The 25,556-nt window shown below is 45.9% G+C and overlaps 1 protein-coding gene across 1 annotated transcript in view; it reads left to right on the forward strand.

Annotated features, from left to right (window-relative positions):
• Positions 1–5,841, forward strand: part of VPS16 (VPS16 core subunit of CORVET and HOPS complexes) — a 926,204-nt gene extending 920,363 nt beyond the window's left edge. The window contains 1 exon segment of the mRNA XM_030208841.1: positions 5,357–5,841. Coding sequence (XP_030064701.1) covers positions 5,357–5,501 — 145 coding nt within the window. The 3' untranslated portion in view covers positions 5,502–5,841.
• Positions 5,842–25,556: the final 19,715 nt, after the last annotated feature.

Here is a 25,556-nt window from a genome sequence, read left to right on the forward strand (position 1 = left end):
CTCCCCCATGATGCAGCACCCTCTTGTTCCTTTACAAGGACCTTTGTGCATCTGGGCCTAAGTCTCTTCAATTGTATTGTTACCTCTATATCACTTCCAGCAGGAGCGCTATAAGAATTTAGAACCAGCGACTGATTCCATTCCTCTGGCATTTGGTTTTAAGATTTTCTTGAGACCACTGATGCAGGCATATCCTTATGCCAAAACTCAGCTGTGTCGTTTGTTTTTCAGACGTAACTGATGCGGGTAATAAAGAATCATCTGGTTCCTATTATTAATTGTGTACTCAATCAATGGTTGATTATAAATTCCATGTATAAAAGGGAAAAAAACGGTGATAGGAGTGTACTACCGTCCGCCTCGCCAGGATGAGCAGGTAGACACAGAAATGATAAAAGAAATCAGAGACGCGAACAAAATGGGCAATGTGATAATAATGGGTGACTTCAATTATCCAAATATAGACTGGGTAAATGTAACATCGGGACACGCTACAGAGATACAATTCCTTGATGAAATCAAGGACAGCTTTATGGAGCAACTGGTGCAGGAGCCGACGAGAGAAGGAAAAATTCTAGACTTGGTCCTTAGTGGAACGCATGATCTGGTGAGGGACGTTATGGTACTGGGGCCGCTTGATAACAGTGACCATAATATGATCAGTTTTGATATCGACCTTGAAGTAACTGTACACAGAAAGTCAAATACGTTAGCGTTTAACTTTAAAAAAGGAGACTATGATAAAATGAGAAGAACGGTTAAAAAAAAAACTTGAGAGAGTAAAAACTGTACAACAGGCATGGACGCTGTTCAAAAATACCATCCTGGAGGCCCAGGCCATACATATTCCGCGAATTAGAAAAGAAAGACGGAAGTCCAAAAGACAGCCAGCCTGGTTGAAAAGTGAGGTGAAGGAAGCTATTAGGGCTAAAAGAAACGCCTTCAGAAAATGGAAGAAGGAACCGTCTGAAAATAACAAGAAGCAGCATAAAGAGTGTCAGAGCAACTGCAAGGCACAGATAAAGAAGGCCAAGAGGGATTACGAAAAAAAAGATAGCATTAGAGGCAAAAAAAATAGTAAAAAAATTTTTTCGGTATATTAAAAGCAGGAAGCCGGCAAAAGAATTGGTTGGGCCGCTGGGTGACCGAGGTGTAAAAGGGGCGATCAAGGAAGACAAAGATGTAGCGGAGAGACTGAATGAATTCTTTGCTTCGGTCTTCACCGAGGAAGATTTGGGTGAGATACCGGTGTCGGAAATGGTATTTCAAGCGGACGAGTCGGAGAAACTTACTGACTTCACAGTAAACCTGGAGGACGTAATGGGGCAGTTCAGCAAACTGGAGAGTAGCAAATCTCCTGGACTGGATGGTATTCATCCTAGAGTACTGATAGAACTGAAAAATGAGCTTGCGGAGCTACTGCTAGTGATATGCAACTTATCCTTAAAATCGAGCGTGGTATCGGAAGATTGGAGGGTGGCCAATGTAACGCCCATTTTTTAAAAAGGCTCCAGGGGAGATCCTGGAAATTATAGACCGGTGAGTCTGACGTCGGTGCTGGGGAAAATGGTAGAGGCTATTATTAAAAACAAAATTACAGAGGACATCCGAGGACATGGATTACTGAGACTGAGTCAGCATGGCTTTTGTGTGGGGAAATCTTGCCTGACCAATTTACTTCAATTCTTTGAAGGAGTGAACAAACATGTGGACAAAGGGGAGCTGGTTGATATTGTGTATCTGGATTTTCAAAAGGCGTTTGACAAGGTACCTCATGAAAGGCTACAGAGGAAATTGGAGGGTCATGGGATAGGAGGAAATGTCCTATTGTGGATTAAAAACTGGTTGAAGGATAGGAAACAGAGAGTGAGGTTAAATGGGCAGTATTCACAATGGAGAAGGGTAGTTAGTGGGGTTCCTCAGGGGTCTGTGCTAGGACCGCTGCTTTTTAATATATTTATAAATGATTTAGAAATGGGAGTAACTAGCGAGGTAATTAAATTTGCTGATGACACAAAGTTATTTAAAGTCGTTAACTCGCGACAGGATTGTGAAAAATTACAAGAGGACCTTACGAGACTGGGAGACTGGGCGGCTAAATGGCAGATGATGTTTAATGTGAGCAAGTGCAAGGTGATGCATGTGGGAAAAAGAACCCGAATTATAGCTACGTCATGCAAGGTTCCACGTTAGGAGTTACGGACCAAGAAAGGGATCTGGGTGTCGTCGTCGATAACACGCTGAAACCTTCTGCTCAGTGTGCTGCTGCGGCTAGGAAAGCAAATAGAATGTTGGGTGGTATTAGGAAAGGTATGGAAAACAGGTGTGAGGATGTTATAATGCCGTTGTATCACTCCATGGTGCGACCGCACCTTGAGTATTGTGTTCAATTCTGGTCGCCGCATCTCAAGAAAGATATAATACAATTGGAAACGGTGCAGCGAAGGGCGACTAAAATGATAGCGGGGATGGGACGGCTTCCCTATGAAGAAAGACTAAGGAGGCTAGGGCTATTCAGCTTGGAGAAGAGACGGCTGAGGGGAGACATGATAGAGGTATATAAAATAATGAGTGGAGTGGAACAGGTGGATGTGAAGCGTCTGTTCACGCTTTCCAAAAATACTAGGACTAGGGGGCATGCGATTAAACTACAGTGTAGTAAATTTAAAACAAATCGTTGAAAATTTTTCTTCACCCAACGTGTAATTAAACTCTGGAATTCATTGCCAGAAAATGTGGTGAAGGCGGTTAGCTTAGCAGAGTTTAAAAAGGGGTTGGACGGTTTCCTAAAGGACAAGTCCATAAACCGCTACTAAACGGACTTGGAAAAATCCAAAATCCCAGGAATAACATGTATAGAATGTTTGTACATTTGGGAAGCTTGCCAGGTGCCCTTGGCCTGGATTGGCCGCTGTCGTGGACAAGATGCTGGGCTCGATGGACCCTTGGGGGCAGATGCAGCAACCAAACGTAAAAAAATCTAAATCGTTAAAGTCCCTAACGATTTTAAAATAACGAAAAATGCACCAAAAAAAAAAGTCACACATGCTGAGATCGGTATTGAAACGTACAATGTATCAAAGAATCACAATACACATCGTTAATCGGCCCCCAAATCATGCGCAGAGCAGCCAAGCGTTATGTTAGCTGCTCTGCGCATGCCACAAACAGTCAAAACACAGTCAAATCACAAGCACATGGCTCCCAAATCAAAACAAAAATTTAAAAAAAGGGTCGGGAGGGGGCAAAGGCGCTCATCAGGAGCGTCCTGTACGGACGGCCTTGCCCCCCCCCCCCCCCCCCCGCTGCTCCCCACTTTCCGCCGCTCCCCCCACCCCGAAAAAGCAAAATGCTAGCTGCCCCGGTCCCCCTCCCTTTCTCACTACTCTCTCACCTCAGCTCCGCCTCCCGACATCCTCCGTCCTGTGCCCCGCCCCCTTTTGGGGTCGTCGCCGCCATTCCCCTCTTCCATCGGGCCCCCCTCCCTCTTACCGGGCCCGTGCAGCGCCTCTCTCCTCTGTCCGAAGGCGCTGCACGGGCAAGAAGAAAGCTGATGGCTGCCTTCGCCCAGCTTCGATGGCGCGTCTTTCTCCTGCTGCGCCCGCCCCTGTCTGACGTCAGTAACCTACGTAGGAGGAGAGAGGCGCTGCACGGGCCCGGTAAGAGGGAGGGAGGCCCGATGGAAGAGGGGAATGGCGGCGACGACCCCAAAAGGGGGCGGGGCACAGGACGGAGGATGTCGGGAGGCGGAGCTGAGGTGAGAGAGTAGTGAGGAAGGGAGGGGGGCAGGGGCTGCTCGAATTTTGCTTTTTCGGGGTGGGGGAGCGGCAGAAAGTGGGGAGCAGCGGGGGGGGGGCAAGGCCGTCCGTACAGGACGCTCCTGATGAGCGCCCTTGCCCCCTCCCAATCCTTTTTTTATTTTTATTTATTTATGTTTTTCTGACGTCCTTTGGACCAATCACAGCGCTTTTAGCTCTGCTAATGCGCTGGGATTGGCTCAAAGTTTGTTTATTTTTTCTCTTAATGATTTTTCCTGGCACAGAGCTGTCCTAACGAGTGGTCCAGACCTCTCGTTAGTTTTCCTGCCTTTTTCCTGCGTAAAGGCAATCGGAAAAGGTTAGTGCATGTCGTTTCAATGGGGTTTTCACACTAATTGCTCATCTCCATTCCGTTTTCGTTAGCTGCTGGCTTCCTCGGTAAAAGCCCTTTGATGCATGCAACGGATCAAATTTTCCTCGTTGGAGAGTCATTAAAGGCTCATTTAGCTTTAGTGCATCTGCCCCTTGGTCTTTTCCCAGTATGGCATTACTTATGTACTTATCTCTCTATATAAAAGGCAACACCAACGTTCTATGAAGCCTCCAGCCGGAAGTGTGAAGGGGGCGAGATATACGGTTTCCCTATGAGTGTCTGCCCCGCCCTCTCTGTAACACAAACAGTCAGTGAAGGAAAACAGCAGAGCACGAAATCAAATCGCTGGCTCTGTAACAGTGAAGGACTCAGAGGGGGGAGGGGACAGAGAGCAGGGACACACACACTCCCACATGCACACAGAAGAAAACCTTGCTATCCTCCCCCCCCCCCCCCCCCCGTTTCATTTGCATCAGAAACAGGGCTTTTTTACTGAAGGACTCAGAGGGGGGAGGGGAGAGAGGGCAGAGGGCAGGGACACACACACTCCCACATGCACACAGAAGAAAACATTGCTAGCCCCCATTTCATTTGCATCAGAAACGGGGCTTTTTTACTAGTGTACTTATATTGTTTCATCTGTGATATATTTGATGTGACATAATCTCCTGTTGCCACAGAATCAGACTCATGGTAGGATTACAAAATCTTGCAGCTCTTATAATAATAATAATAATAATAATAATAACCTGCTATATCTTTACAAGTCTAAGCGGGGAACAAATCACATACAAAATATAAAAAAAACAAAGCAATACAAATTATTTCTTTACATTGTTCACTCCGTGGCAGCCGAAGATAACATCCCATCAAACATGCTTCCTGCTGCCAGCCTGAGGATCATCACAGCAAACAGAGGGCATGGAATAATATTGGGTAGAGGTTTTTGTTCTGAAATTGGGCTAGTAAAGGGATGGCAAGCCATTTTTATCGGGGAGGGCAATTGCCCACCCCTTCCCACCCTATAGCAACACCTATGTGGATTATCCTCCTCTATTTATTTGTATACTTTACATTATATTACATTACACTAGGATCTTATAACCCACAAAAACTGTAAAGTTCAATGCTGGTAACATTAACTAAAAACTGAAGCATTCTTCAGGAAGTTACAGTCTTATCATATGCCTATTTGTCTGCAAACATTAATATCTTTTAATTTCAGGGATCTGGATCAAGCTGCTGAGGCTGCAATTGAACACAAGAATGAGAATGAGATGATTCTGGTTCAGTCTAAATGTACTCCGACCACTGATAGTGTCATTCTGGAGAAGATCAACCGAGCAAAAACTCAGATTTTGAAGAAATGAAGCAGCTATTATGCACTATAGCTTGAATTTTAGCAACTTTGTCAAATTTAAGATTATTGAAGTATGTAAAAGGAGATTTAGTATACTTTCCTAGCAATATACCATACAGACTTGTTCTGAATAGAATATTCTAAATTAATTCAATCAACAGTGTGCTTGTCATTGCAGGATATATCCAAGCCCACTCTTTTAATAGCATGTTTCATTTATGTTTGTAAGTGAACAATTGTGCTCCATGTGGTAGTTATATTCTGTAAAGTGCCGTAATATCTGGATATTCAGATTCTTTGATGTGAAATAAAGACCTGAGGACATTGTTTCTGTTGGTATCTTTAGAATATACTTGCTGTTTTACTTCTGTCTCTGTAGTTGAGAGAAGTGGGATCTAGCAAGATAAAGTTGATTCTTCAAGATATTGTGGCTTGCCTTTCAGAATTGTTTATAATGCTGTCCTAACAAAGTTCAGAGCTACAGCAGCAGACAGGCAAAAGTGGTGGGAATTCTCCAACAAAGGTAAACACATCATGGATCCTTGAGGGAGAGGGAATTGGTGCTTGCGTTCTGTGTAGGGAACCAATGCCAGCTGGTAGATACTATGTGACATTTGATTCCTCCACAGCCATTGGCTACTTCTTCCCTGAATATGATAGCAGTGGCAGTTTGCACCTCCAGAGAGCCGTTGGGGCTATCTCCACTTGGGGAATGTCAGAAACTCCATTAGATTTATCAGGCCAGGCCCTGGTAGTCCCAATTTTGGTGAGAACAGTGACTGTTTTGGTTCTGAACCACCATGTTGCTATGCAGTTTTGGCAGGCTAGGCCATTACAGTCCCATGTTTAGTGGGAACGGTGACTATTTTGGTGCCAAACTACTAGCTGACCATGCAGCCTAAGAGGGGGTCCAACTTCAAGCTCCTCTGAGTTGAGGTCAGGAGGTGGGGAAGTCCATTGTAGAACTTGGCCCCAATTTTTAATGCCCTTACTGCATGTCTCTGGTGGATGCTGCTGGGGCCTGGGAGGAATTGAGGTGGACTGGAGAACTTAGTCTCCATGGCTAACCCAGTGGCTCTTGTGGGTGACCCAGAGTGTAAAGTGGGTGTTCAGGAGAATAGCACGCTCCTATCCCAACCGCCTCCCCCTGGGGTATTGTTGAGTTGGGTGTTGTTGAAGTCTCCTTTCAGGGGATCTCTCTCTACACCAAAGAAGCTCTCCATGGAGGGACAAAACCTCATTGATGAGGCTTTTATTTTATTTATTTGCTACATTTGTATCCCACATTTTCCCACCTATTTGTAGGCTCAATGTGGCTTACATAGTACTGGAGAGATGTTTGCAGACTCCAGTGTAAACAAATACAAAGTGATATTGTGGTAAGATAAAGTTCATGTGGCACAGCCACATTAGGGAATCGTACAATGGAAAAGTTGTGTTATGTCCATTTCGTACTTTAGTTTTGTTGTGTTGCAGAGATCAGGCATTTATGTTGGATTGGTAGGGTATACCTTTTTAAACAGGTTAGTTTTTAGTTTTTTTCCGGAAGTTTAGGTGGTCGTACATAGTTTTCAAGGCTTTTGGTAATGTGTTCCACAGTTGTGTGCTTATGTAGGAGAAACTGGATGCGTAAGTTGATTTGTATTTGAGTCCTTTGCAGCTTGGGTAGTACAGATTTAGGTACATTCGTGTTGATTCGGATGTGTTTCTAGTTGGTAGGTTGATCGGGTCTCTCATGTATCCCGGGGCTTCACTGTAGATAATTTTGTGAACCAGAGTGCAGATTTTGGAAAGGAATGCGTTCTTTGATTGGGAGCCAGTGTAGTTTTTCGCGGAGGGGTTTTACGTTTTCAAATCGCATTTTTCCAAAGCTAAGTCTAGCTGCCATGTTTTGAGCGGTCTCAAGTTTCTTTAATGTTTGTTCTTTGCATCCCGCATAAATTCCATTGCAGTAGTCTAAATGGCTTAATACCATTGATTGTATCAGGTTGCAAAATGTTTCCCTCAGGAAGAATTGTTTCACGCGTTTGAGTTTCCACATTGAGTGGAACATTTTCTTTGTTGTGGATGTCACTTGGCTCTCTAGTGTTAGGTTGCGGTCCAATGTAATGCCGAGGATTTTCAGGCTGTCTGAGATAGGGAGGGTGTAATCTGGGGTGTTGATAATAGTGGGGTTGTCCGCGCTGTGTTGGGATGAGAGGATAAGACAGTGTGTTTTTTCTTTGTTGAGTTTTAGTTGAAATGCATTTGCCCAAGAGTCCATGATGATCAAGCTGATCTTGATTTCGTTAGTGATTTCTGACAGTTTAGATTTTTAAGGAATGTATATTGTGACATCGTCTGCATAGATGAAGGGGTTAAGGCCTTAGTTGGATAAGGACTTGGCTAGTGGATTAGGTTGAAGAGGATTGGTGATAGCGGTGATCCTTGTGGTACTCCGCAGTCTGCTTTCCATGGTGATGATATGTTTGAGTTTGATTTTACTTGGTATGTTCTTGTGGTTAGGAAACCCTTGATCCAGCTAAGTATGTTTCCTCCAAACCCGAACTTATCTAGTACTCGTATTAATATATTGTGGTTTACCATGTTGAATGCACTAGACATGGTGAAAGATGTTACCTGCAATCATTGATCAGGTGATCTTGGCTCATCACATCTCAAGCACAGTCTAGGAAAACATCTTGGATGGATAGAGGCGCTCTTTCAGGTGGTCCTGGTGGAATGGAGCATGAAGATGGTGAACAGCCTTTATCCCCTCCCTGGAGAGTAACTGGACAGGTTCCCAGGGGTAAATGCCATAGTTACAGTGGTGATCAAGAAGACCACTGTTCAGTGCTGCATGCATCTGGTAGCGCTATATAAATGCTATTAGTAGTAGTAGTACTGTGGATGTTGGGTCGAATCTGAAGGACTTCCATGATGGGAAAATTGAATTGCTCCTCAAACCGATGTTTTAACACGTGGAGGGGCTTTTTCGAAAGGGACGTCCAAATAGCGTTTTGGATGTCCTTGCAAAATGGCAAAATCTAGGGGCGGGGAAACCTGTATTAAGAAGATGGACGTCCATCTTTCGTTTCGAAAATACCGTCAGGGACGTCCAAATCCTTAAATTTCAATTCCTAGATTTGGACGTCTGTAGACATGGTTGTTTCTGATTTTCAGCGATTTTCGAAACCAAAGACGTCCATGTCAGAAACGACCAAATGCAAGCCATTTGGTCGTGGTAGAAGCCAGCATTTGTAGTGCACTGGTCCCCCTGACATGCCAGGACACCAACCGGCCAAACTAGGGGGCACTGCAGTGGACTTCATAAATTGCTCACAGGTACATAGCTCCCTTACCTTGTGTGCTGAGCCCCCCAAACCCCACTACCCACAACTGTACACCACTACCATAACCCTTACGGGTGAAGGGTGCACCTAAATGTGGGTTTTGGAGGGCTTGCTGTTTCCTCCACAAACGTAACAGGTAGGGGGGATAGGGCTGGATCCGCCTGGCTGAAGTGCACTGCACCCACTAAAACTGCTCCAGGGACCTGCATACTTCTGTCACGGACCTGAATATGACATCTGAGGCTGGCACGACATATTTTTAAAGATGTTTTTTGAGGGTGGGAGAGGGTTAGTGACCACTGGGGGAGTAATGAGAGGTCATCCCCGATTCTCTTCGGTGGTCATCTGGTCATTTCGGGCACCTTTTTGTGCCTTAGTCATAAGAAAAACAGGTCCGGGTGAAAACGTCCAAGTGTTCATCAGGGACGTCCTTCTTTATTTTTTTGATTATGGATAAAGGATGTCCAAGTGTTAGGCACGCCCAAGTCCCGCCTTTGCTATACCTCTGACACGCCCCCTTGAACTTTGGCCGTCCTTGCGACGGAGTGCAGTTGAGGACGTCCTAAATTGGGTTTCCCTGGGAGAAAGATGTCCATCTTCCGATTTATGTTGAAAGATGGACATCCTTCTCTTTCAAAAATGAGCCCATTGGTGTTCAATGGCAGTCGGCAGAAGTTATATGGCAAGGGACACATTGTACTGAGTACAGCACCTGTCAGCCTTGCAAGAAGTAGCACTTGGTGAGTGGTAGGATCTGAGGGCCTGAGACTATCTACTGCTGGTGGCTATCCTAGAGCTTGTAAAGCACCCCCTTGCCTCTGAGGGGAGCTAAACACTTCAGAGGGGTCAGAAAGCCCTTCCAGCAAAGGATACACACTCCGGAGTATTTTGTTTCTCTTTTATAATAATGCTAAAATTTAGTAGAGTAAATAAATGATTACAATAAAAATTCTTTTATCCCAGTGTTACAGAAAATTGAATTCTTATGTATATAAATCTAAATTTCAGCATAAGCAAAATAAAATGTCTCTCTGAACTTTCTGTGTTTCCCTGGAAGCTAACAGATCTGATCTGATACAAAACGTGCTTGGTCAGATTACTGAAGCTTCCCTTTGTCTAATCTCTTAATGCCTTTTATATTTTTTCCTCTTTCTTATCTGGTATTCTTCAACCCTGACCTCTAAGGTCACCATAACATACCTCTGTTTCATTGATATTTTTCCTTTATTCATCATTTGCCCTTTGTAACCTCAATCACCCCTGAATATTTACCACTCAGAATATTTACCACTTATATTTGTCCTTCACTGAAAGAGTTTCTCTACATTATGTCCAGAGCTTGTTTGAAACAAGCAGACACTTGTTAAAGTTTATAACTCATTCTCCGAGAACAAGCAGGCTGCTTGTTCTCACTGATGGGTGACGTCCACGGCAGCCCCTTCAATCGGAGATCTTCTCTAGCAAAGACGTTTGCTAGCCCTCGCGCACATGCGCAACCATTTTCCCGCCCGAACTCACTCGTGTTCGTCAGTCTTCTTTTTTCTGCGCTCGGGACAGCTGTGTTTATCGTCGTTCTGTGCCCTGAGGAGACCCTCGCGCTTGTCTCACGTTCTTCCGCTTTGGAAGTCTTCTTTTTATTTCTAGTTTTCGCCTTGCGTGTTTGTTTACAAAAAAAAAGAAAGAACTCCTTTATTTTCAAGTTTGTTTTTCCCTGTCAAGTTTCCTTTCGCTTTGGAAAGCGGCCCTGTTAGCCGCTCGTACGGGTTTTTTCCCTTCTTATTTTTTGGTGCCTTTTGCCATCATTGCGGATTTTTCCGCCCATGTCATCGAAGCCTCCCAGCGGCTTCAAAAAGTGCACCCAATGCAACCAGGTTATCTCGCTCACTGATAGGCACACTTCGTGCCTTCAGTGTCTGGGGGCTGGGCTCCGTCCTCAGGCCTGTAATCTCTGTCTTCTGTTGAAGAAGAGAACTCAGGTGGCGAGATTGGCCCAGTGGAACGTATTGTTCGGGGCCACGCCTGGTGTTTCGACATCATCGGCCGGTGCATCGACGCCTGCGGTACCGAGGTCATCGACCGGTACTCCAGCGTCTACGGTACCGAGATCATCGTTGGTACTGATGTCGTCGGAGGGTGCCTCTTCGTCAGGAGTGCAGGTGAGGGCTGTCCATTCCCCTGCTGGTGGTGGTAAGCCCTCGAGTAGGTTTTCCCCTGCCTCGAGGGCTCCTGCGGTACAGCCCCCCGGGATCGACCTTCAGACCCGACCCCGAGGAAGAGACGTTTGGATTCAACGTCTTCCTCATCGGTACGGGGAGGTTCTGGTGACATGCTTCGTGCGAAGGCAAAGAAGCATCGGCACCGATCACCTTCCAGACACGGTACCGAGAGCTCTGGGTCGCCGAGGGATTCAGCATCCACTAGGCATCGACGCCGGGAGGACCGCTCACCCTCCATTCAGGAGGTGTCGATGCGCTCTACCCTGGACAGCCCGGTACCGCCTCCGCGCCCCAGACAGATTCTGAGTTTGTCGCCTGTGCCGGACTCCCAGCCTTCCTTGACAGCAGCTCTAAGCGAGAGCCTCTGGGCCATCCTTCCAGGGATCCTGGAGGAGCTGTTGCGCCCTTCTCCTCCGGTACCGGTGGTGCTTGCGCCGCCACTGCCGTCGAGTGAGGCAACGGCTGGCCCCTTACCCGTTGTGAGGTCCCCGATGGCGGTACCGCTTGAGGTGCCTGCGTCAGTTGCCTCCCAGGCAGACTCCCCGACGAAATCGATGGAGGGAGCTTCGTCGCCGCCGATGCTGGAGTCTGCTTCTCGACGTTCCCACCGTGGCCACGTGTCTATGGAGTCGAGGCGGGCACGGCTTCGGACTGAAGTGCATGAACTGGTGTCCGACACCGATGGTGAGGCCTCGTGGGAGGCAGAGGAAGACGTCAGATATTTCTCAGATGAGGAGTCTGATGGTCTTCCTTCTGATCCCACTCCCTCTCCTGAAAGACAGCTTTCTCCTCCCGAGAGTCTCTCTTTCGCGGCCTTTGTCCGGGAAATGTCTACGGCCATTCCCTTCCCTGTGGTTACGGAGGATGAGCAAAGGGCTGAAATGTTTGAGCTTTTGGACTATCCTTCGCCACCTAAGGAATCGTCCACAGTACCCATGCATCATGTCTTCAAGAAGGCGCTGCTGGAGAACTGGGCGACTGGCTCCAGCAGAGCATAGCTGAAATCAAAGTGTCCGTGCCAGACGATCTGTCGGTTGGGGGGAGGTTAAAAGTTTTTCACCAAAGGTGGCCTCTCATAACCTCCGACCAGTGGGTTCTTCAAATAGTCTGGCTAGGATACTCCCTCAATTTGGTTTCAAAGCCTCCAAATTGCCCACCGGGAGTTCAGTCCTTCAGCTTCCAGCACAAGCAGGTACTTGCAGAGGAACTCTCCGCCCTTCTCAGCGCCAATGCGGTTGAGCCCGTGCCACCGGGGCAAGAAGGGCTGGGATTCTATTCCAGGTACTTCCTTGTGGAAAAGAAAACAGGGGGGATGTGTCCCATCCTAGACCTAAGGGCCCTGAACAAATATCTGGTCCAAGAAAAGTTCAGGATACTTTCCCTGGGCACCCTTCTTCCCATGATTTAGGAAAATGATTGGCTATGCTCTCTGGACTTAAAGGATGCTTACACTCACATCCGATACTGCCAGCTCACAGACAGTATATTTGATTCCGTCTGGGAACACGGCACTTTCAGTATTGTGTGCTACCCTTTGGTCTCGCCTCTGTGCCCAGGGTGTTCACAAAATGCCTGGCGGTCATAGCTGCGTCTCTACGCAGACTGGAAGTGCACGTGTTCGACGATTGACAGGTAAAGAACACCTCCGAGGCAGGAGCTCTACAGTTCATGCAGATGACTATTCGACTCCTGGAGCTACTAGGGTTTGTGATAAATTATCCAAAGTCCCACCTTCTTCCTGTTCAGAAGCTCGAATTCATAGGGGCTCTGCTGGATTCTCAGACAGCACGTGCTTACCTCCCGGAAGCGAGGGCCAACAATCTTCTGTCCCTTGTTTCTTGGGTACGAGCGTCTCAGCAGATCACAGCTCAGCAGATGTTGAGATTGCTCGGCCACATGGCCTCCACAGTGCATGTGACTCCCATGGCCCGCCTCCACATGAGATCAGCTCAGTGGACCCTAGCGTCTCAGTGCTACCAAGCTGCTGGGGACCTAGAGGACGTAGTCCTGCTGTCCATGAGTTTTCTTCAGTCCCTCCATTGGTGGACAATTCGGTCCAATTTGACTCTGGGACGTCCTTTCCAAATTCCTCAGCCTCAAAAAGTGCTGACGATGGATGCGTCTCGCCTAGGGTGGGGAGCTCATGTCGATGGGCTTCACACTACTACTACTACTATTTAGCATTTCTATAGCGCTACAAGGCATACGCAGCGCTGCACAAACATAGAAGAAAGACAGTCCCTGCTCAAAGAGCTTACAATCTAATAGACAAAAAATAAATAAAGTAAGCAAATCAAATCAATTAATGTGAACGGGAAGGAAGAGAGGAGGGTAGGTAGAGGCGAGTGGTTACAAGTGGTTACGAGTCAAAGCAATGTTAAAGAGGTGGGCTTTCAGTCTAGATTTAAAGGTGGCCAAGGATGGGGCAAGACGTAGGGGCTCAGGAAGTTTATTCCAGGCGTAGGGTGCAGCAAGACAGAAGGCGCGAAGTCTGGAGTTGGCAGTAGTGGAGAAGGGAACAGATAAGAAGGATTTATCCATGGAGCGGAGTGCACGGGAAGGGGTGTAGGGAAGGACGAGTGTGGAGAGATACTGGGGAGCAGCAGAGTGAATACATTTATAGGTTAGTAGAAGAAGTTTGAACAGGATGCGAAAACGGATAGGGAGCCAGTGAAGGGTCTTGAGGAGAGGGGTAGTATGAGTAAAGCGACCCTGGTGGAAGATGAGACGGGCAGCAGAGTTTTGAACTGACTGGAGAGGGGAGAGGTGACTAAGTGGGAGGCCAGCAAGAAGCAGATTGCAGTAGTCTAAACGAGAGGTGACAAGGGTGTGGATGAGGGTTTTGGTAGAGTGCTCGGAAAGAAAGGGGCGGATTTTACGGATGTTGTAAAGAAAGAAACGACAGGTCTTGGCGGTCTGCTGGATATGAGCAGAGAAGGAGAGAGAAGAGTCAAAGATGACCCCAAGGTTTCGAGCTGAGGAGACAGGGAGAATGAGAGAGCCATCAACAGAAATAGAAAACGGGGGGAGCGGGGAGGTGGGTTTGGGGGGGAAAATGAGAAGCTCGGTTTTGGTCATATTTAATTTCAGGTGGCGTTGAGACATCCAGGCAGCAATGTCAGACAAGCACGCTGAAACTTTGGTTTGGATGCAAGGTGAGATATCAGGGGTAGAAAGGTAGTTTTGGGAGTCATCAGCATAGAGATGGTAGGAAAAGCCATAGGATGAGATTAATGAACCAAGGGAAGAAGTGTAGATAGAAAAGAGGAGGGGACCAAGAACAGAACCCTGAGGTACGCCGACAGGCAGAGGGATAGAAGTAGAAGAGGATCCACCAGAGTGAACACTAAAGGTGCGGAGGGAGAGGTAGGAAGAGAACCAGGAAAGGACAGAGCCCTGGAATCCAAGTGAGGACAGGGTATCGAGAAGTATGTTGTGATCGACAGTGTCAAAAGCAGCGGAAAGATCAAGAAGAATGAGGATGGAATATTGACCTCTGGATTTAGCCAGTAATAGGTCATTGGAGACTTTAGTAAGCGCAGTTTCGGTTGAGTGGAGAGGGCGAAAACCAGATTGTAATGGGTCAAGAATAGCATGTGAGGAGAGAAAATCAAGGCAGCGGCGATGAACAGCACGCTCAAGTAATTTGGAGAGAAAAGGAAGGAGGGAGATGGGTCGGTAATTAGAGGGACAAGTAGGGTCAAGTGAAGGCTTCTTAAGGAGAGGTGTGACCACAGCATGTTTAAAGGCAGCAGGGACAGTCGCAGTGGAAAGTGAGAGGTTGAGAATGTGACAGATAAAAGGAATAAGAGTAGGAGAGATGGCATTAAGAAGGTGGGTGGGAATGGGATCAGAGGAACAGGTGGTACATTTTGAGGAAGAAAGGAAAAGTGTAGTTTCCTCAATAGTAACTTCAGGAAAGGAGGAAAGGGAATGAGGGGAAGGAGAGAGAGGGGAACGGACTAGTGGAGGGAGAACTGGTGAGGTAGAGAAAGCAAGGTTTATCTTTTGAACCTTGTTGTGAAAGAATTCAGCAAGGGTCTGAGGAGATAATGAAGGGGGAGTTGGGGGAGGGGGCACCTTGAGGAGAGAGTTCAATGTGGTGAAGAGAAGTCGAGGATTAGAGCCAAGAGAGTTGGTCAATTGGATATAATAATCCTGTTTGGCACGTAAAAGAGCAGATTGGAAGGAGGTCAGCATGAACTTAAAGTGTAAGAAATCAGCAAGGGCCCGAGATTTCCGCCAGAGGCGTTCGGCGGAGCGGGTACAGGAACGTAGGTAGCGGATATTAGAAGTCAGCCAAGGTTGGGGTTTTGTACGCCTTACAGGGCGGGTCATCAAAGGTGCAAGAGTGTCTAAGGCAGAGGATAGAGTATTGTTGTAAGAAGAAACAGCCTCGTTGACAGACGTGGATGGTGCCACAGTAGAGAGGAGGTTTGAAACATGGGAGGATAGAGATGAAGGGTCAATATCGTGAAGATTCCTAGATAAATTAGATAGGATAGGACGGGACTGGGAGGGAGGAGATTTAAGTGTGAAAGTTATAAGATGGTGATCAGAGGAGGGATGATCAGAGGCAAGGAAACTAGAAGGTGAACAGTTGGAGGAGAAGATGAGATCAAGACAGTGACCATTTTGATGAGTGGGGGAGGTGGAGCATAGTTGGAGATTAAAGGACGACGTTAAAGCGAGTAACTTGGAAATATAAGAGTTGGAAGGATCATTAGCAGGAATATTAAAGTCACCAAGGATGAGAGAGGGGGAGGAAGGATCATGGAAGAAGGCAAGCCAGGCGTCAAAGTCACTGAGAAAGGTCCCTCCAGGAACAAGGTCTACAGATCAACCTCCTGGAGTTACGAGCGGTCTGGAACGCTCTAAAGGCCTTCAGAGATCGGCTGTCCCATCAAATTATTCAAATTCAGACAGACAATCAGGTTGCTATGTACTATATCAATAAGCAGGGGGGCACCGGATCTCGCCCCCTGTGTCAGGAGGCCGTCAGAATGTGGCTTTGGGCTCGCTGGAACGGCATGTTTCTTCAAGCCATGTATCTGGCAGGCGTAAACAACAGTCTGGCCGACAGATTGAGCAGGATCATGCAACCTCACGAGTGGTCACTCAATTCCCGAGTGGTACGCAAGATCTTCCAAGTGTGGGGCACCCCCTTGGTGGATCTCTTCGCTGCTCAAGTCAATCACAAGGTCCCTCAATTCTGTTCCAGACTTCAGGCCCATGGCAGACTAGCGTCGGATGCCTTTTTCCTGCATTGGGGTGAGGGCCTCCTGTATGCCTATCCTCCCATACCTTTGGTGGGGAAGACTTTGTTGACACTCAAGCAGGACCGGGGCACCATGATCCTGACCGCTTCCTTTTGGCCGCGTCAGATATGGTTCCCTCTTCTTCTGGAATTGTCTTCCGAAGAACTATGGAGATTGGAGTGTTTTCCGACCCTCATTACTCAGAACGAGGGGCTGCTTCTGCATCCCAACCTCCGGTCCCTGGCTCTCACGGCCTGGATGTTGAGAGCGTAGATTTTGCCTCCTTGGGTCTCTCAGAGGGTGGCTCCAGGGTCTTGCTTGCTTCCAGGAAAGATTCCACTAAGAAGAGTTACTTCTTTCGATGGCAGAGGTTTGCCATCTGGTGTGACAGCAAGGCCCTAGATCCTCGCTCTTGTCCTACACAGCCTGCTTGAATACCGTCTGCACTTGTCCACGTCTGGTCTTAAGACCAACTCTGTAAGAGTTCATCTTAGTACATACCATTACCATGTGGAAGGTAAGCCTATCTCGGGACAGCCTTTAGTTGTTCGCTTCATGAGAGGTTTGCTTTTGTCAAAGCCCCCCATCAAACCTCCTACAGTGTCATGGGATCTCAATGTCGTTCTCACCCAGCTGATGAAACCCCCTTTTGAGCCACTGGATTCCTGCCATCTGAAGTACTTGACCTGGAAGATCATTTTCTTGGTGGCTGTTACTTCAGCTCATAGGGTCAGTGAGCTTCAAGCCCTGGTAGCTCATGCTCCTTATACCAAATTTCATCATAATAGAGTAGTCCTCCGCACTCACCCTAAATTCTTGCCAAAGGTGGTGTCGGAGTTCCATCTGAACCAGTCAATTGTCTTGCCAACATTTTTCCCCCGTCCGCATACCCGCCCTGCTGAACGTCAACTGCACACATTGGACTGCAAGAGAGCATTGGCCTTCTATCTGGAGTGGACACAGCCCCACAGACAGTCCGCCCAATTGTTTGTTTCTTTTGATCCCAACAGAAGGGAAGTGGCTGTCGGGAAACGCACCATCTCTAATTGGCTAGCAGATTGCATCTCCTTCGCTTACACCCAAGCTGGGCTGATTCTTGAGGGTAATATAACGGCTCATAGTGTCAGAGCCATGGCAGCGACAGTGGCCCACTTGAAGTCAGCCACTATCGAAGAGATTTGCAAGGCTGCGACGTGGTCATCTGTCCACACATTCACATCCCATTACTGCCTTCAGCAGGATACTCGACGCGACAGTCGGTTCGGGCAGTCGGTGCTACAGAATCTGTTCTGGGTTTAGAATCCAACTCCACCCCCCTAGACCCATTTTTATTCTGTTCCAGGCTGCATTCTCAGTTAGTTGAAGAAGTTAGGTCAATCTCAGTTATGTCATCGCCGTTGCGAGGCCCAATTGACCATGTTTGTTGTTTTTAGTGAGCCTGGGGGCTAGGGATACCCCATCAGTGAGATCAAAGCAGCCTGCTTGTCCTCAGAGAAAGCGAAAGCTACATACCTGTAGGAGGTGTTCTCCGAGGACAGCAGGCTGATTGTTCTCACAAACCCGCCCGGCTCCCCTTTGGAGTTGTGGACTGATGAACACGAGTGAGTTCGGGCAGGAAGACGGTCGCGCATGCTCGCAAGGGCTAGCAAACGTCTTTGCTAAAGAAGATCTCCGATTGAAGGGGCTGCCATGGATGTCACCCATCAGTGAGAACAATCAGCCTGCTGTCCTCGGAGAACACCTCCTACAGGTATGTAGCTTTCATTTTACTTAGGCTAAGCCTGCCTGTCCTGAAAAGGCCAAGAAGACACAGGCTATCAGTTTGCCCTGCTAGATCATAGATAAGGGAATAAGTTACATAAAAAAGCTGGCTGATCTCTGTAAAAACCAGACAGCTCTATATTAAGCAAGCTGGTGCCTTGGGCTAGAGCTCACATGAGGTCCCTTCAGCATGCTATGCTCTTATTGGTCCTCCCAAATTCTAGCAGTTCAAGGTAAGTCTTCTGCTCTCAGTTACTCTCAAAGAACAACTGACCTGGTGGAACCTGTTCAGGGAGTTCCCTTGGATCCATCAGACAGGGTGATAGTTATGATTGACACCAGCCTAGAGGGAGCCCATTGCCTAGGCCATGTTATACTGGAGCATTGGTCAAGTCTGGAGGCATCATAGTTAATCTAGAACAGCAGTAACTCCTGATACCGTGTGAGTGCTTTTCTATTTTCAGATTTCAAATGTACATAGACTACAAACTCACACATTCACCCAGGAAATAGGAGACAATAGATAAATTTAATATGATTCCACCAGAATAATCAGCTCACACAACTTCTGGTTACAGAGGGATTGTACTCATGTCAGTCTCTAACCTCTCATTCATGGGGAGGGGCTATGAAGGGTCTGGCCTGCAGAGACTTGCAGCAATATCTCCACCATCACAGAGATGGAATATCAAAGCAAAAAAAAACAAAGAAAAGTGGAAAAACAACTCTAAAGCAGTTCCCCTAAAAAATACCAATGCACAGTGCAGTTATACTTCCGCTCTGCTCAGCCCAGATGGCGCAGGACCTGACCTAGATGAACATTCAAAACATGCACACATATACAGAACCTAGCCTGGGTAACATATGCACATACACAGAAAAGGGAATGTTTCTCTCCCTCAGTTCCTAACTGATAGGGTAGGGTGAAGGTCTCTGGCTGTGGCAGGGGGATTCAGAGACAAAGCAGTGGACAGGTCAAATAAGAAAAACAGATGTGAGGCCCAAGGTAAAGCCTTGGATACCTAGGGAGAGGCCTCTAAAAGGCCCAGCTCACAGCTATGAGGCCCAAGTTTCACTGACAAAAGCAGGTTTCTACCATTCTGCATCAACCAACCTTTTGGAAATTGGAGTCCTACTTGCTCTTGCCCAGCTGCTTTCAGAGTTCCTTGAAGTTCTGGATTGTGGACCATCATCAGTTCCTGAGCACTGGGGATCCAGTGTTCATGAGTTATCATCTATTGAACTGCTATCTCCTTTGTGCCTGGTCATGCTTGGGTTGTTAAGCATCCTATATTTCAGGATTAGGCTAGTGTGTGCTAACTTAGTTCCCTGGACAGGTACTTAACATACTATACCATCATTCTGGGTGGTTTGGTATAATATACTGTCTCTGATCGTATTTGCTGCCAGTACTGTATAATAAACAGCTCTATTTTTATAATACATCTGAGCCTTGTGTCTATTACTCTCAGTATAAGTATAAGGTATCTATAACCTGGACTATTGTGAATAAGATTGCTAGTGAGAAGTCTGTGAGGTAATCCAGAGTACTAAGATAAAATTTACTTTGTCAGCCCTCTCCTGAGGTTTGGTAAAATGTGATCTGTCCCCGCATTTTGGAGGTTCTACTAAGATAGGTGTGCCAAACTCACATTTTTGGAATTGTCCACCTTGTATCTCTTGACCCAGCCATGTTGCATGTTGTTTTCAGCACTGCTTGCATGGGCTGCTTGTTTATCTTTCTCCACTGGGTACTGTTTGTGGAATGTGGAGAATGTATTGCCTTCCTTACTGAGAACAGTGTTAACCATTTAAAGGCTCAAGACATTGGTTTTGTATGTGTACTGTTGGTGAAAGCTGTGCCTTTCATAATACCTGTGCTGAAGGTTTGGCAGTGTCTGTTCCATTTGTGTTTAATTGCCTTCACAGTTTGTACTGATAAGAGCAGAACAAAAGCACTAATAAGCTTTATTTAAAACTTTTTGACAGCTGAGTGGTCATTCCGTAACAGTTTTAAAAAGTCACTCTGATTTGTATACAGAGATATGGGCATTTTAAATGCAAATCACAACACACGGGTCTTAGCTAGCCTTGCAGAACTATGCTTTAGAAAGGATCAGTGTGTGTTACAGTGGGAGAAGAAGCAGCAAAAATGAGAAAACACTCAGGCTATTGGCTTAGGCTCAGAATAAGTAAGTAACAGAAGCCAGAAGCAAAGTATTTTGTGCCCTCCTAAGGAGTGAATTCATTTTTAATTCGGTCTACTGGCCATGTAAATTTATTTATTTGTTACATTTGTATCCCACATTTTCCCACCTATTTGTAGGCTCAATGTGGCTTACATAGTATTGGAGAGGTGTTTGCAGACTCCGGTGTAAACAAATATAAAGTGATATTGTGGTAAGATAAAGTTCATGTGGCACAGCCACATTAGGGAATCGTACAACAGAAGAGTTGCGTTATGTCCATTACGTACTTTAGTTTTGTTGTGTTGCAGAGATCAGGCATTTATGTTGGATTGGTAGGGTATGCCTTTTTAAACAGGTTAGTTTTTTCCAGAAGTTTAGATGGTTGTACGTAGTTTTCAAGGCTTTTGGTAATGCATTCCACAGTTGTGTGCTTATGTAGGAGAAACTGGATGCGTAAGTTGATTTGTATTTGAGTCCTTTGCAGCTTGGACTCAAATACATTCGTGTTGATTTGGATGTGTTTCTAGTTGGTAGGTCGATCAGGTCTGTCATGTATTCCGGGGCTTCACCGTAGATAATTTTGTGAACCAGAGTGCAGATTTTGAAAGCAATGCATTCTTTGATTGGGAGCCAGTGTAGTTTTTCGCAGAGGGGTTTTGCACTTTCAAATCGCGCTTTTCCAAAGATAAAGTCTAGCTGCCGTGTTTTGAGTCTGAAGTTTCTTTAATGTTTGTTCTTTGCATCCCGCATAAATTCCATTGCAGTAGTCTAAATGGCTTAGTACCATTTATTTATTTATTTATCACATTTGTACCCCACATTTTCCCACCTATTTGCAGGCTCAATGTGTCTTACATCAAACCGTAGAGGCAATCGCCAATCCGGTAAATATACAAATGTAGTGATCTGGGAGCATCAAAAGAACAGGGTATACAGAGGAAAAGGAGGGAAGGTTAAAGGTCCATTAATTTGCTGTGTTGCAGGATGTAGGGACGTATGTTGAATCCTTGGGATAGGCCTTTCCGATTAAGCTGGTCTTGAGTGATTTCCTGAAAGTAACATGATTGTGAATAGTTTTTACAGCTTTTGGCAGTGCATTCCATAGTTGAGTACTACTAAAGGAGAAGGTGGAAGCATAAGTGGATTTATATTTGAGGCCATTGCAGCTAGGGTAATGAAGGTTTAAGTATGAACGGGATGATCTGGATGTATTCCTGGAAGGTAGGTTAATTAAGTTGGTCATGTATCCTGGGGCTTCTCCGTAAAGAATTTTGTGGACGGGTACAGATTTTGAAGGTGATTCGCTCCTTAATTGGAAGCCAATGCAGTTTCTCTCAAAGAAGTTTAGCACTATCGAATTTGGATTTGCCATAAATTAGTCTGGCTGCAGTGTTTTGGGCAGTCTGAAGTTTCTTTGTAAGTTGTTCTTACAAACGGCGGAGGTGGTCCCTCTTCATAAAAGTGGTGATAGGGAAGAAGCTGGAAACTACAGGCCGGTAAGCCTCACTTCGGTTATTGAAAAAGTAATGGAAGCGATGCTGAAGGAAAGGATAGTGAATTTCCTGGAAGCCAATAAGTTGCAAGATCCGAGACAACATGGTTTTACCAAAGGGAAATCGTGCCAAACGAATCTCATTGAGTTCTTTGATTGGTTGACAGGAGAATTGAATCAGGGACGAGCTATGGACGTAATCTACTTAGATTTCAGCAAAGCTTTTGACACGGTTCCCCACAGAAGGCTTTTAAATAAACTGGATGGGCTGCAGATAGAACCCGAAGTGGTGAACTGGATTAGGAACTGGTTGACGGACAGACGCCAGAGGGTGGTGGTGAATGGAGTTCGCTCGGAGGAGGGAAAGGTGAGTAGTGGAGTGCCTCAAGGATCGGTGCTGGGGCCGATTCTGTTCAATATATTTGTGAGTGACCTTGCCGAAGGGTTAGAAGGTAAAGTTTGCCTATTTGCGGATGATACTAGATCTGTAACAGAGTGGACACCCCGGAGGGAGTGGAAAAAATGAAAAAGGATCTGAAGAAGCTAGAAGAATGGTCTAAGGCTTGGCAATTAAAATTCAATGCCAATAAATGCAAAGTGATGCACTTAGGGAATAGAAATCCTCGGGAGACGTATGTGTTAGGCGGGGAGAATCTGATAGGTACGGACGGGGAGAGGGATCTTGGGGTGATAGTATCTGAGGATCTGAAGGCGACGAAACAGTGTGACCGTAGCTAGAAGGTTGTTAGGCTGTATAGAGAGAGGTGTGACCAGCAGAAGAAAGGAAGTGTTGATGCCCCTGTATAAGTCGTTGGTGAGGCCCCACCTAGAGTATTGTGTTCAGTTTTGGAGGCCGTACCTTGCGAAGGATGTAAAAAGAATCGAAGCGGTGCAAAGAAAAGCTACGAGAATGGTATGGGATTTGCGTTACAAGATGTATGAGGAGAGACTTGATGACCTGAACATGTATACTCTGGAAGAAAGGAGAAACAGGGGTGATATGATACAGACGTTCAAATATTTGAAAAGTATTAATCCGCAAACGAACCTTTTCCGGAGATGCGAAGGAGGTAGAACGAGAGGACATGAAATGAGATTGAAGGGGGGCAGACTCAAGAAAAATGTCAGGACGTATTTTTTCATGGTGAGAGTAGTGGATGCTTGGAATGCCCTCCCACGGGAGGTGGTGGAAATGAAAACGGTAACAGAATTCAAACACGCGTGGGACAAACATAAAGGAATCCTGTTCAGAAGGAATGGATCCTAAGGAGCTTAGCCGAGATTGGGTGGCAGAGCCGGTGGCGGGAGGCAGGGATACTGCTGGGCAGACTTATACGGTCTGTGCCAGAGCCGGTGGTGGGAGGAGGGGCTGGTGGTTGGGAGGCGGGGATAGTGCTGGGCAGACTTATACGGTCTGTGCCAAAGCCGGTGGTGGGAGGAGGGGCTGGTGGTTGGGAGGCGAGGATAGTGCTGGGCAGACGTACATGGTCTGTGCCCTGAAAAGGACAGGTACAAATCAAGGTAAGGTATACACAAAAAGTAGCACATATGAGTTTATCTTGTTGGGCAGACTGGATGGACCATGCAGGTCTTTTTCTGTCGTCATCTACTGTGTTACTATGTTATGGCCTGTACAGAGCTGAAAAGGAGTCAGCTTTAAAGAGGCCAATGGGGTGGCTCGAAGGGCCAAGGGCAGAGCATCAAGCCAATTTTTCATTCCATTTGCCTTAAGTTGTCTCAATTTAGTCTTTAGCAGTCCATTGTAACGCTCCACTAGGCTGTTGTTGTTGGCTTGTAAATACAAACAGTGCGGTGGGTAATACCCAAAGATGGAAGAAAAGATTTGAGAAACTCATTGAGAAAGTGTGAACCATTATCTGAAGTAATTTTACATGGAATCCCAAATCTGGGAATGATTTCACGACAGAGAGAAAATGCCATAACTTGAGCAGTTTCTCTGTTACATGGAAAAGCTTCTATCTACTTAGAGAAGGCATCCATGCAGACAAGCAGGTACCTTTTACCTCTGACAGGTATCTGCATGTCGGTGAAGTCTACGTGCCAATGTTGGCCAGGTCCTTGAACAATGGGCAAGTGACCAACAGGTATAGTGGGTCCCCGCTTAGGTGTGTAGAGAAAACATTTGTAACAATTCTGAACAACAGTCTTACACAGTGTAAGTAGCTGAGGGACCCACAGTTTAGTGTTAAGTTGATCATACAGGGTATTAGCATTCATGCAAAGGGTAATGCAAAGCATGAAGCAATAAAGATAAAACATATTGAGACACACATAATTGGCCATTAGGGTGGGTCCAATGACCATCAGGGTTAATGAAACAACCTGCTTGCTTCCACTGGTTGAGTTCTGCCTGTGTGACAGAAGACCGTAAAGTGGCTGAGAAATCAGAAGTGGGCAGGTCAGGAGGTGGGGAAACGTCAGGGGGAGGGGTTATGGATGGGGCGAGAGGATGGGGGCGTGGAAGGGGGAGTAGAAGGGGAAGTGTTGAGGGGGTGGGGTAAGAGGGAGGGTGGGGGCCAGGGGTGTGGCAAAGGGAGGAGGGGTTAGTACGTTAGTGGTCAATGTAAGGGAGTGGTCAGGTACGGATGTCACCTTGTGGGCCAATTCATCAACTAAATTGTTTAACTTAATTGCAAAGGAAAATAAACGGTATCCTGGTGGGCCCTAATCCAGGTAATGGCCGTACAATGGCCATCTTGGTGGCGTTATTGAAGCGCCTCAAATACAGAAGTCCAGAGTGGTAAATGGCTTAAGGGCTGACCAGTGGAGGAGACCATTCCCCTCTGGTTCCATTTACGGACATGGGAATGCATGGAGGAAAAAACATAGTCAGAATCAGTGACAATAGAGAGATCAGTGTGCTTGGCTTTGAACTGCAAGACATAGAGTACGGCGGCAAGTTCGGCTGTTTGGGCAGTATAGGTGTCAGGGAGCCTAAACTGGACAGGGTCAAGAGTATCTTCTTCGGGGGTGTATTGCAGTGCAGCAAATCCGGCCTTGCCGTGCTGGCATGAACCATCAGTAAGAGAAGATCCGCCAGTGAGCGGAAAACTCAAGCACCCCACGGTAAAAACAGTAATGTGTAAAAAGTGGGAGTACGACCAAGGATACCAGAAACTGGAAGATGTTCTTAGATAAAACTTTATTGAAGGTTTGAAGACTCGACACAAACGTCGTGTTTCGGCCGTCAGGCCTGCATCAGGAGTCTATAAAAAGTACATTTATATATGATATGTATGATAAAGGAACAGAAGAAATTTTTATCTACAGAAAGGGTTAAAACAATAAATATAATAAATTATATGAACTCATAAACTTTAAAGGTATATGTGTAGCAATTTTGTAAAATAATATAAGAAGATAATATAAAAATAATAATGATAATTGAAAATAAAACACATACGTGTAATAAACTGATCACAAAAAATACTGTGTATAAATTTGTAAAACAATAATGCAATACAAAACACATCCTATAAGAATAAAAACAATAAACAATAAAGATGTATATGCACACATAAATTTAAACAAAAAAATGGAATAATGCAAGGTGCATATACAAAGAACAAATGACCATTTAAAATTGTGGATTTTAAAATTAAAATCAATAATAATATGAGTAAATAACATAATGCTGTGATGTATATATATTCATATATATATATATACTACGTTAAGATCACATACATATAGAGAATGTTAGTCAATTTGATAATATTGGTCAATGATTTAATGCCAACCACATAAATAGAAAAACAACTATAAATAAAAATGTAGGGAAACCACTAATTGACAT

The sequence above is a fragment of the Microcaecilia unicolor genome, chromosome 7, assembly GCF_901765095.1.
Source record: "Microcaecilia unicolor chromosome 7, aMicUni1.1, whole genome shotgun sequence".
Classification (NCBI taxonomy): domain Eukaryota; kingdom Metazoa; phylum Chordata; class Amphibia; order Gymnophiona; family Siphonopidae; genus Microcaecilia; species Microcaecilia unicolor.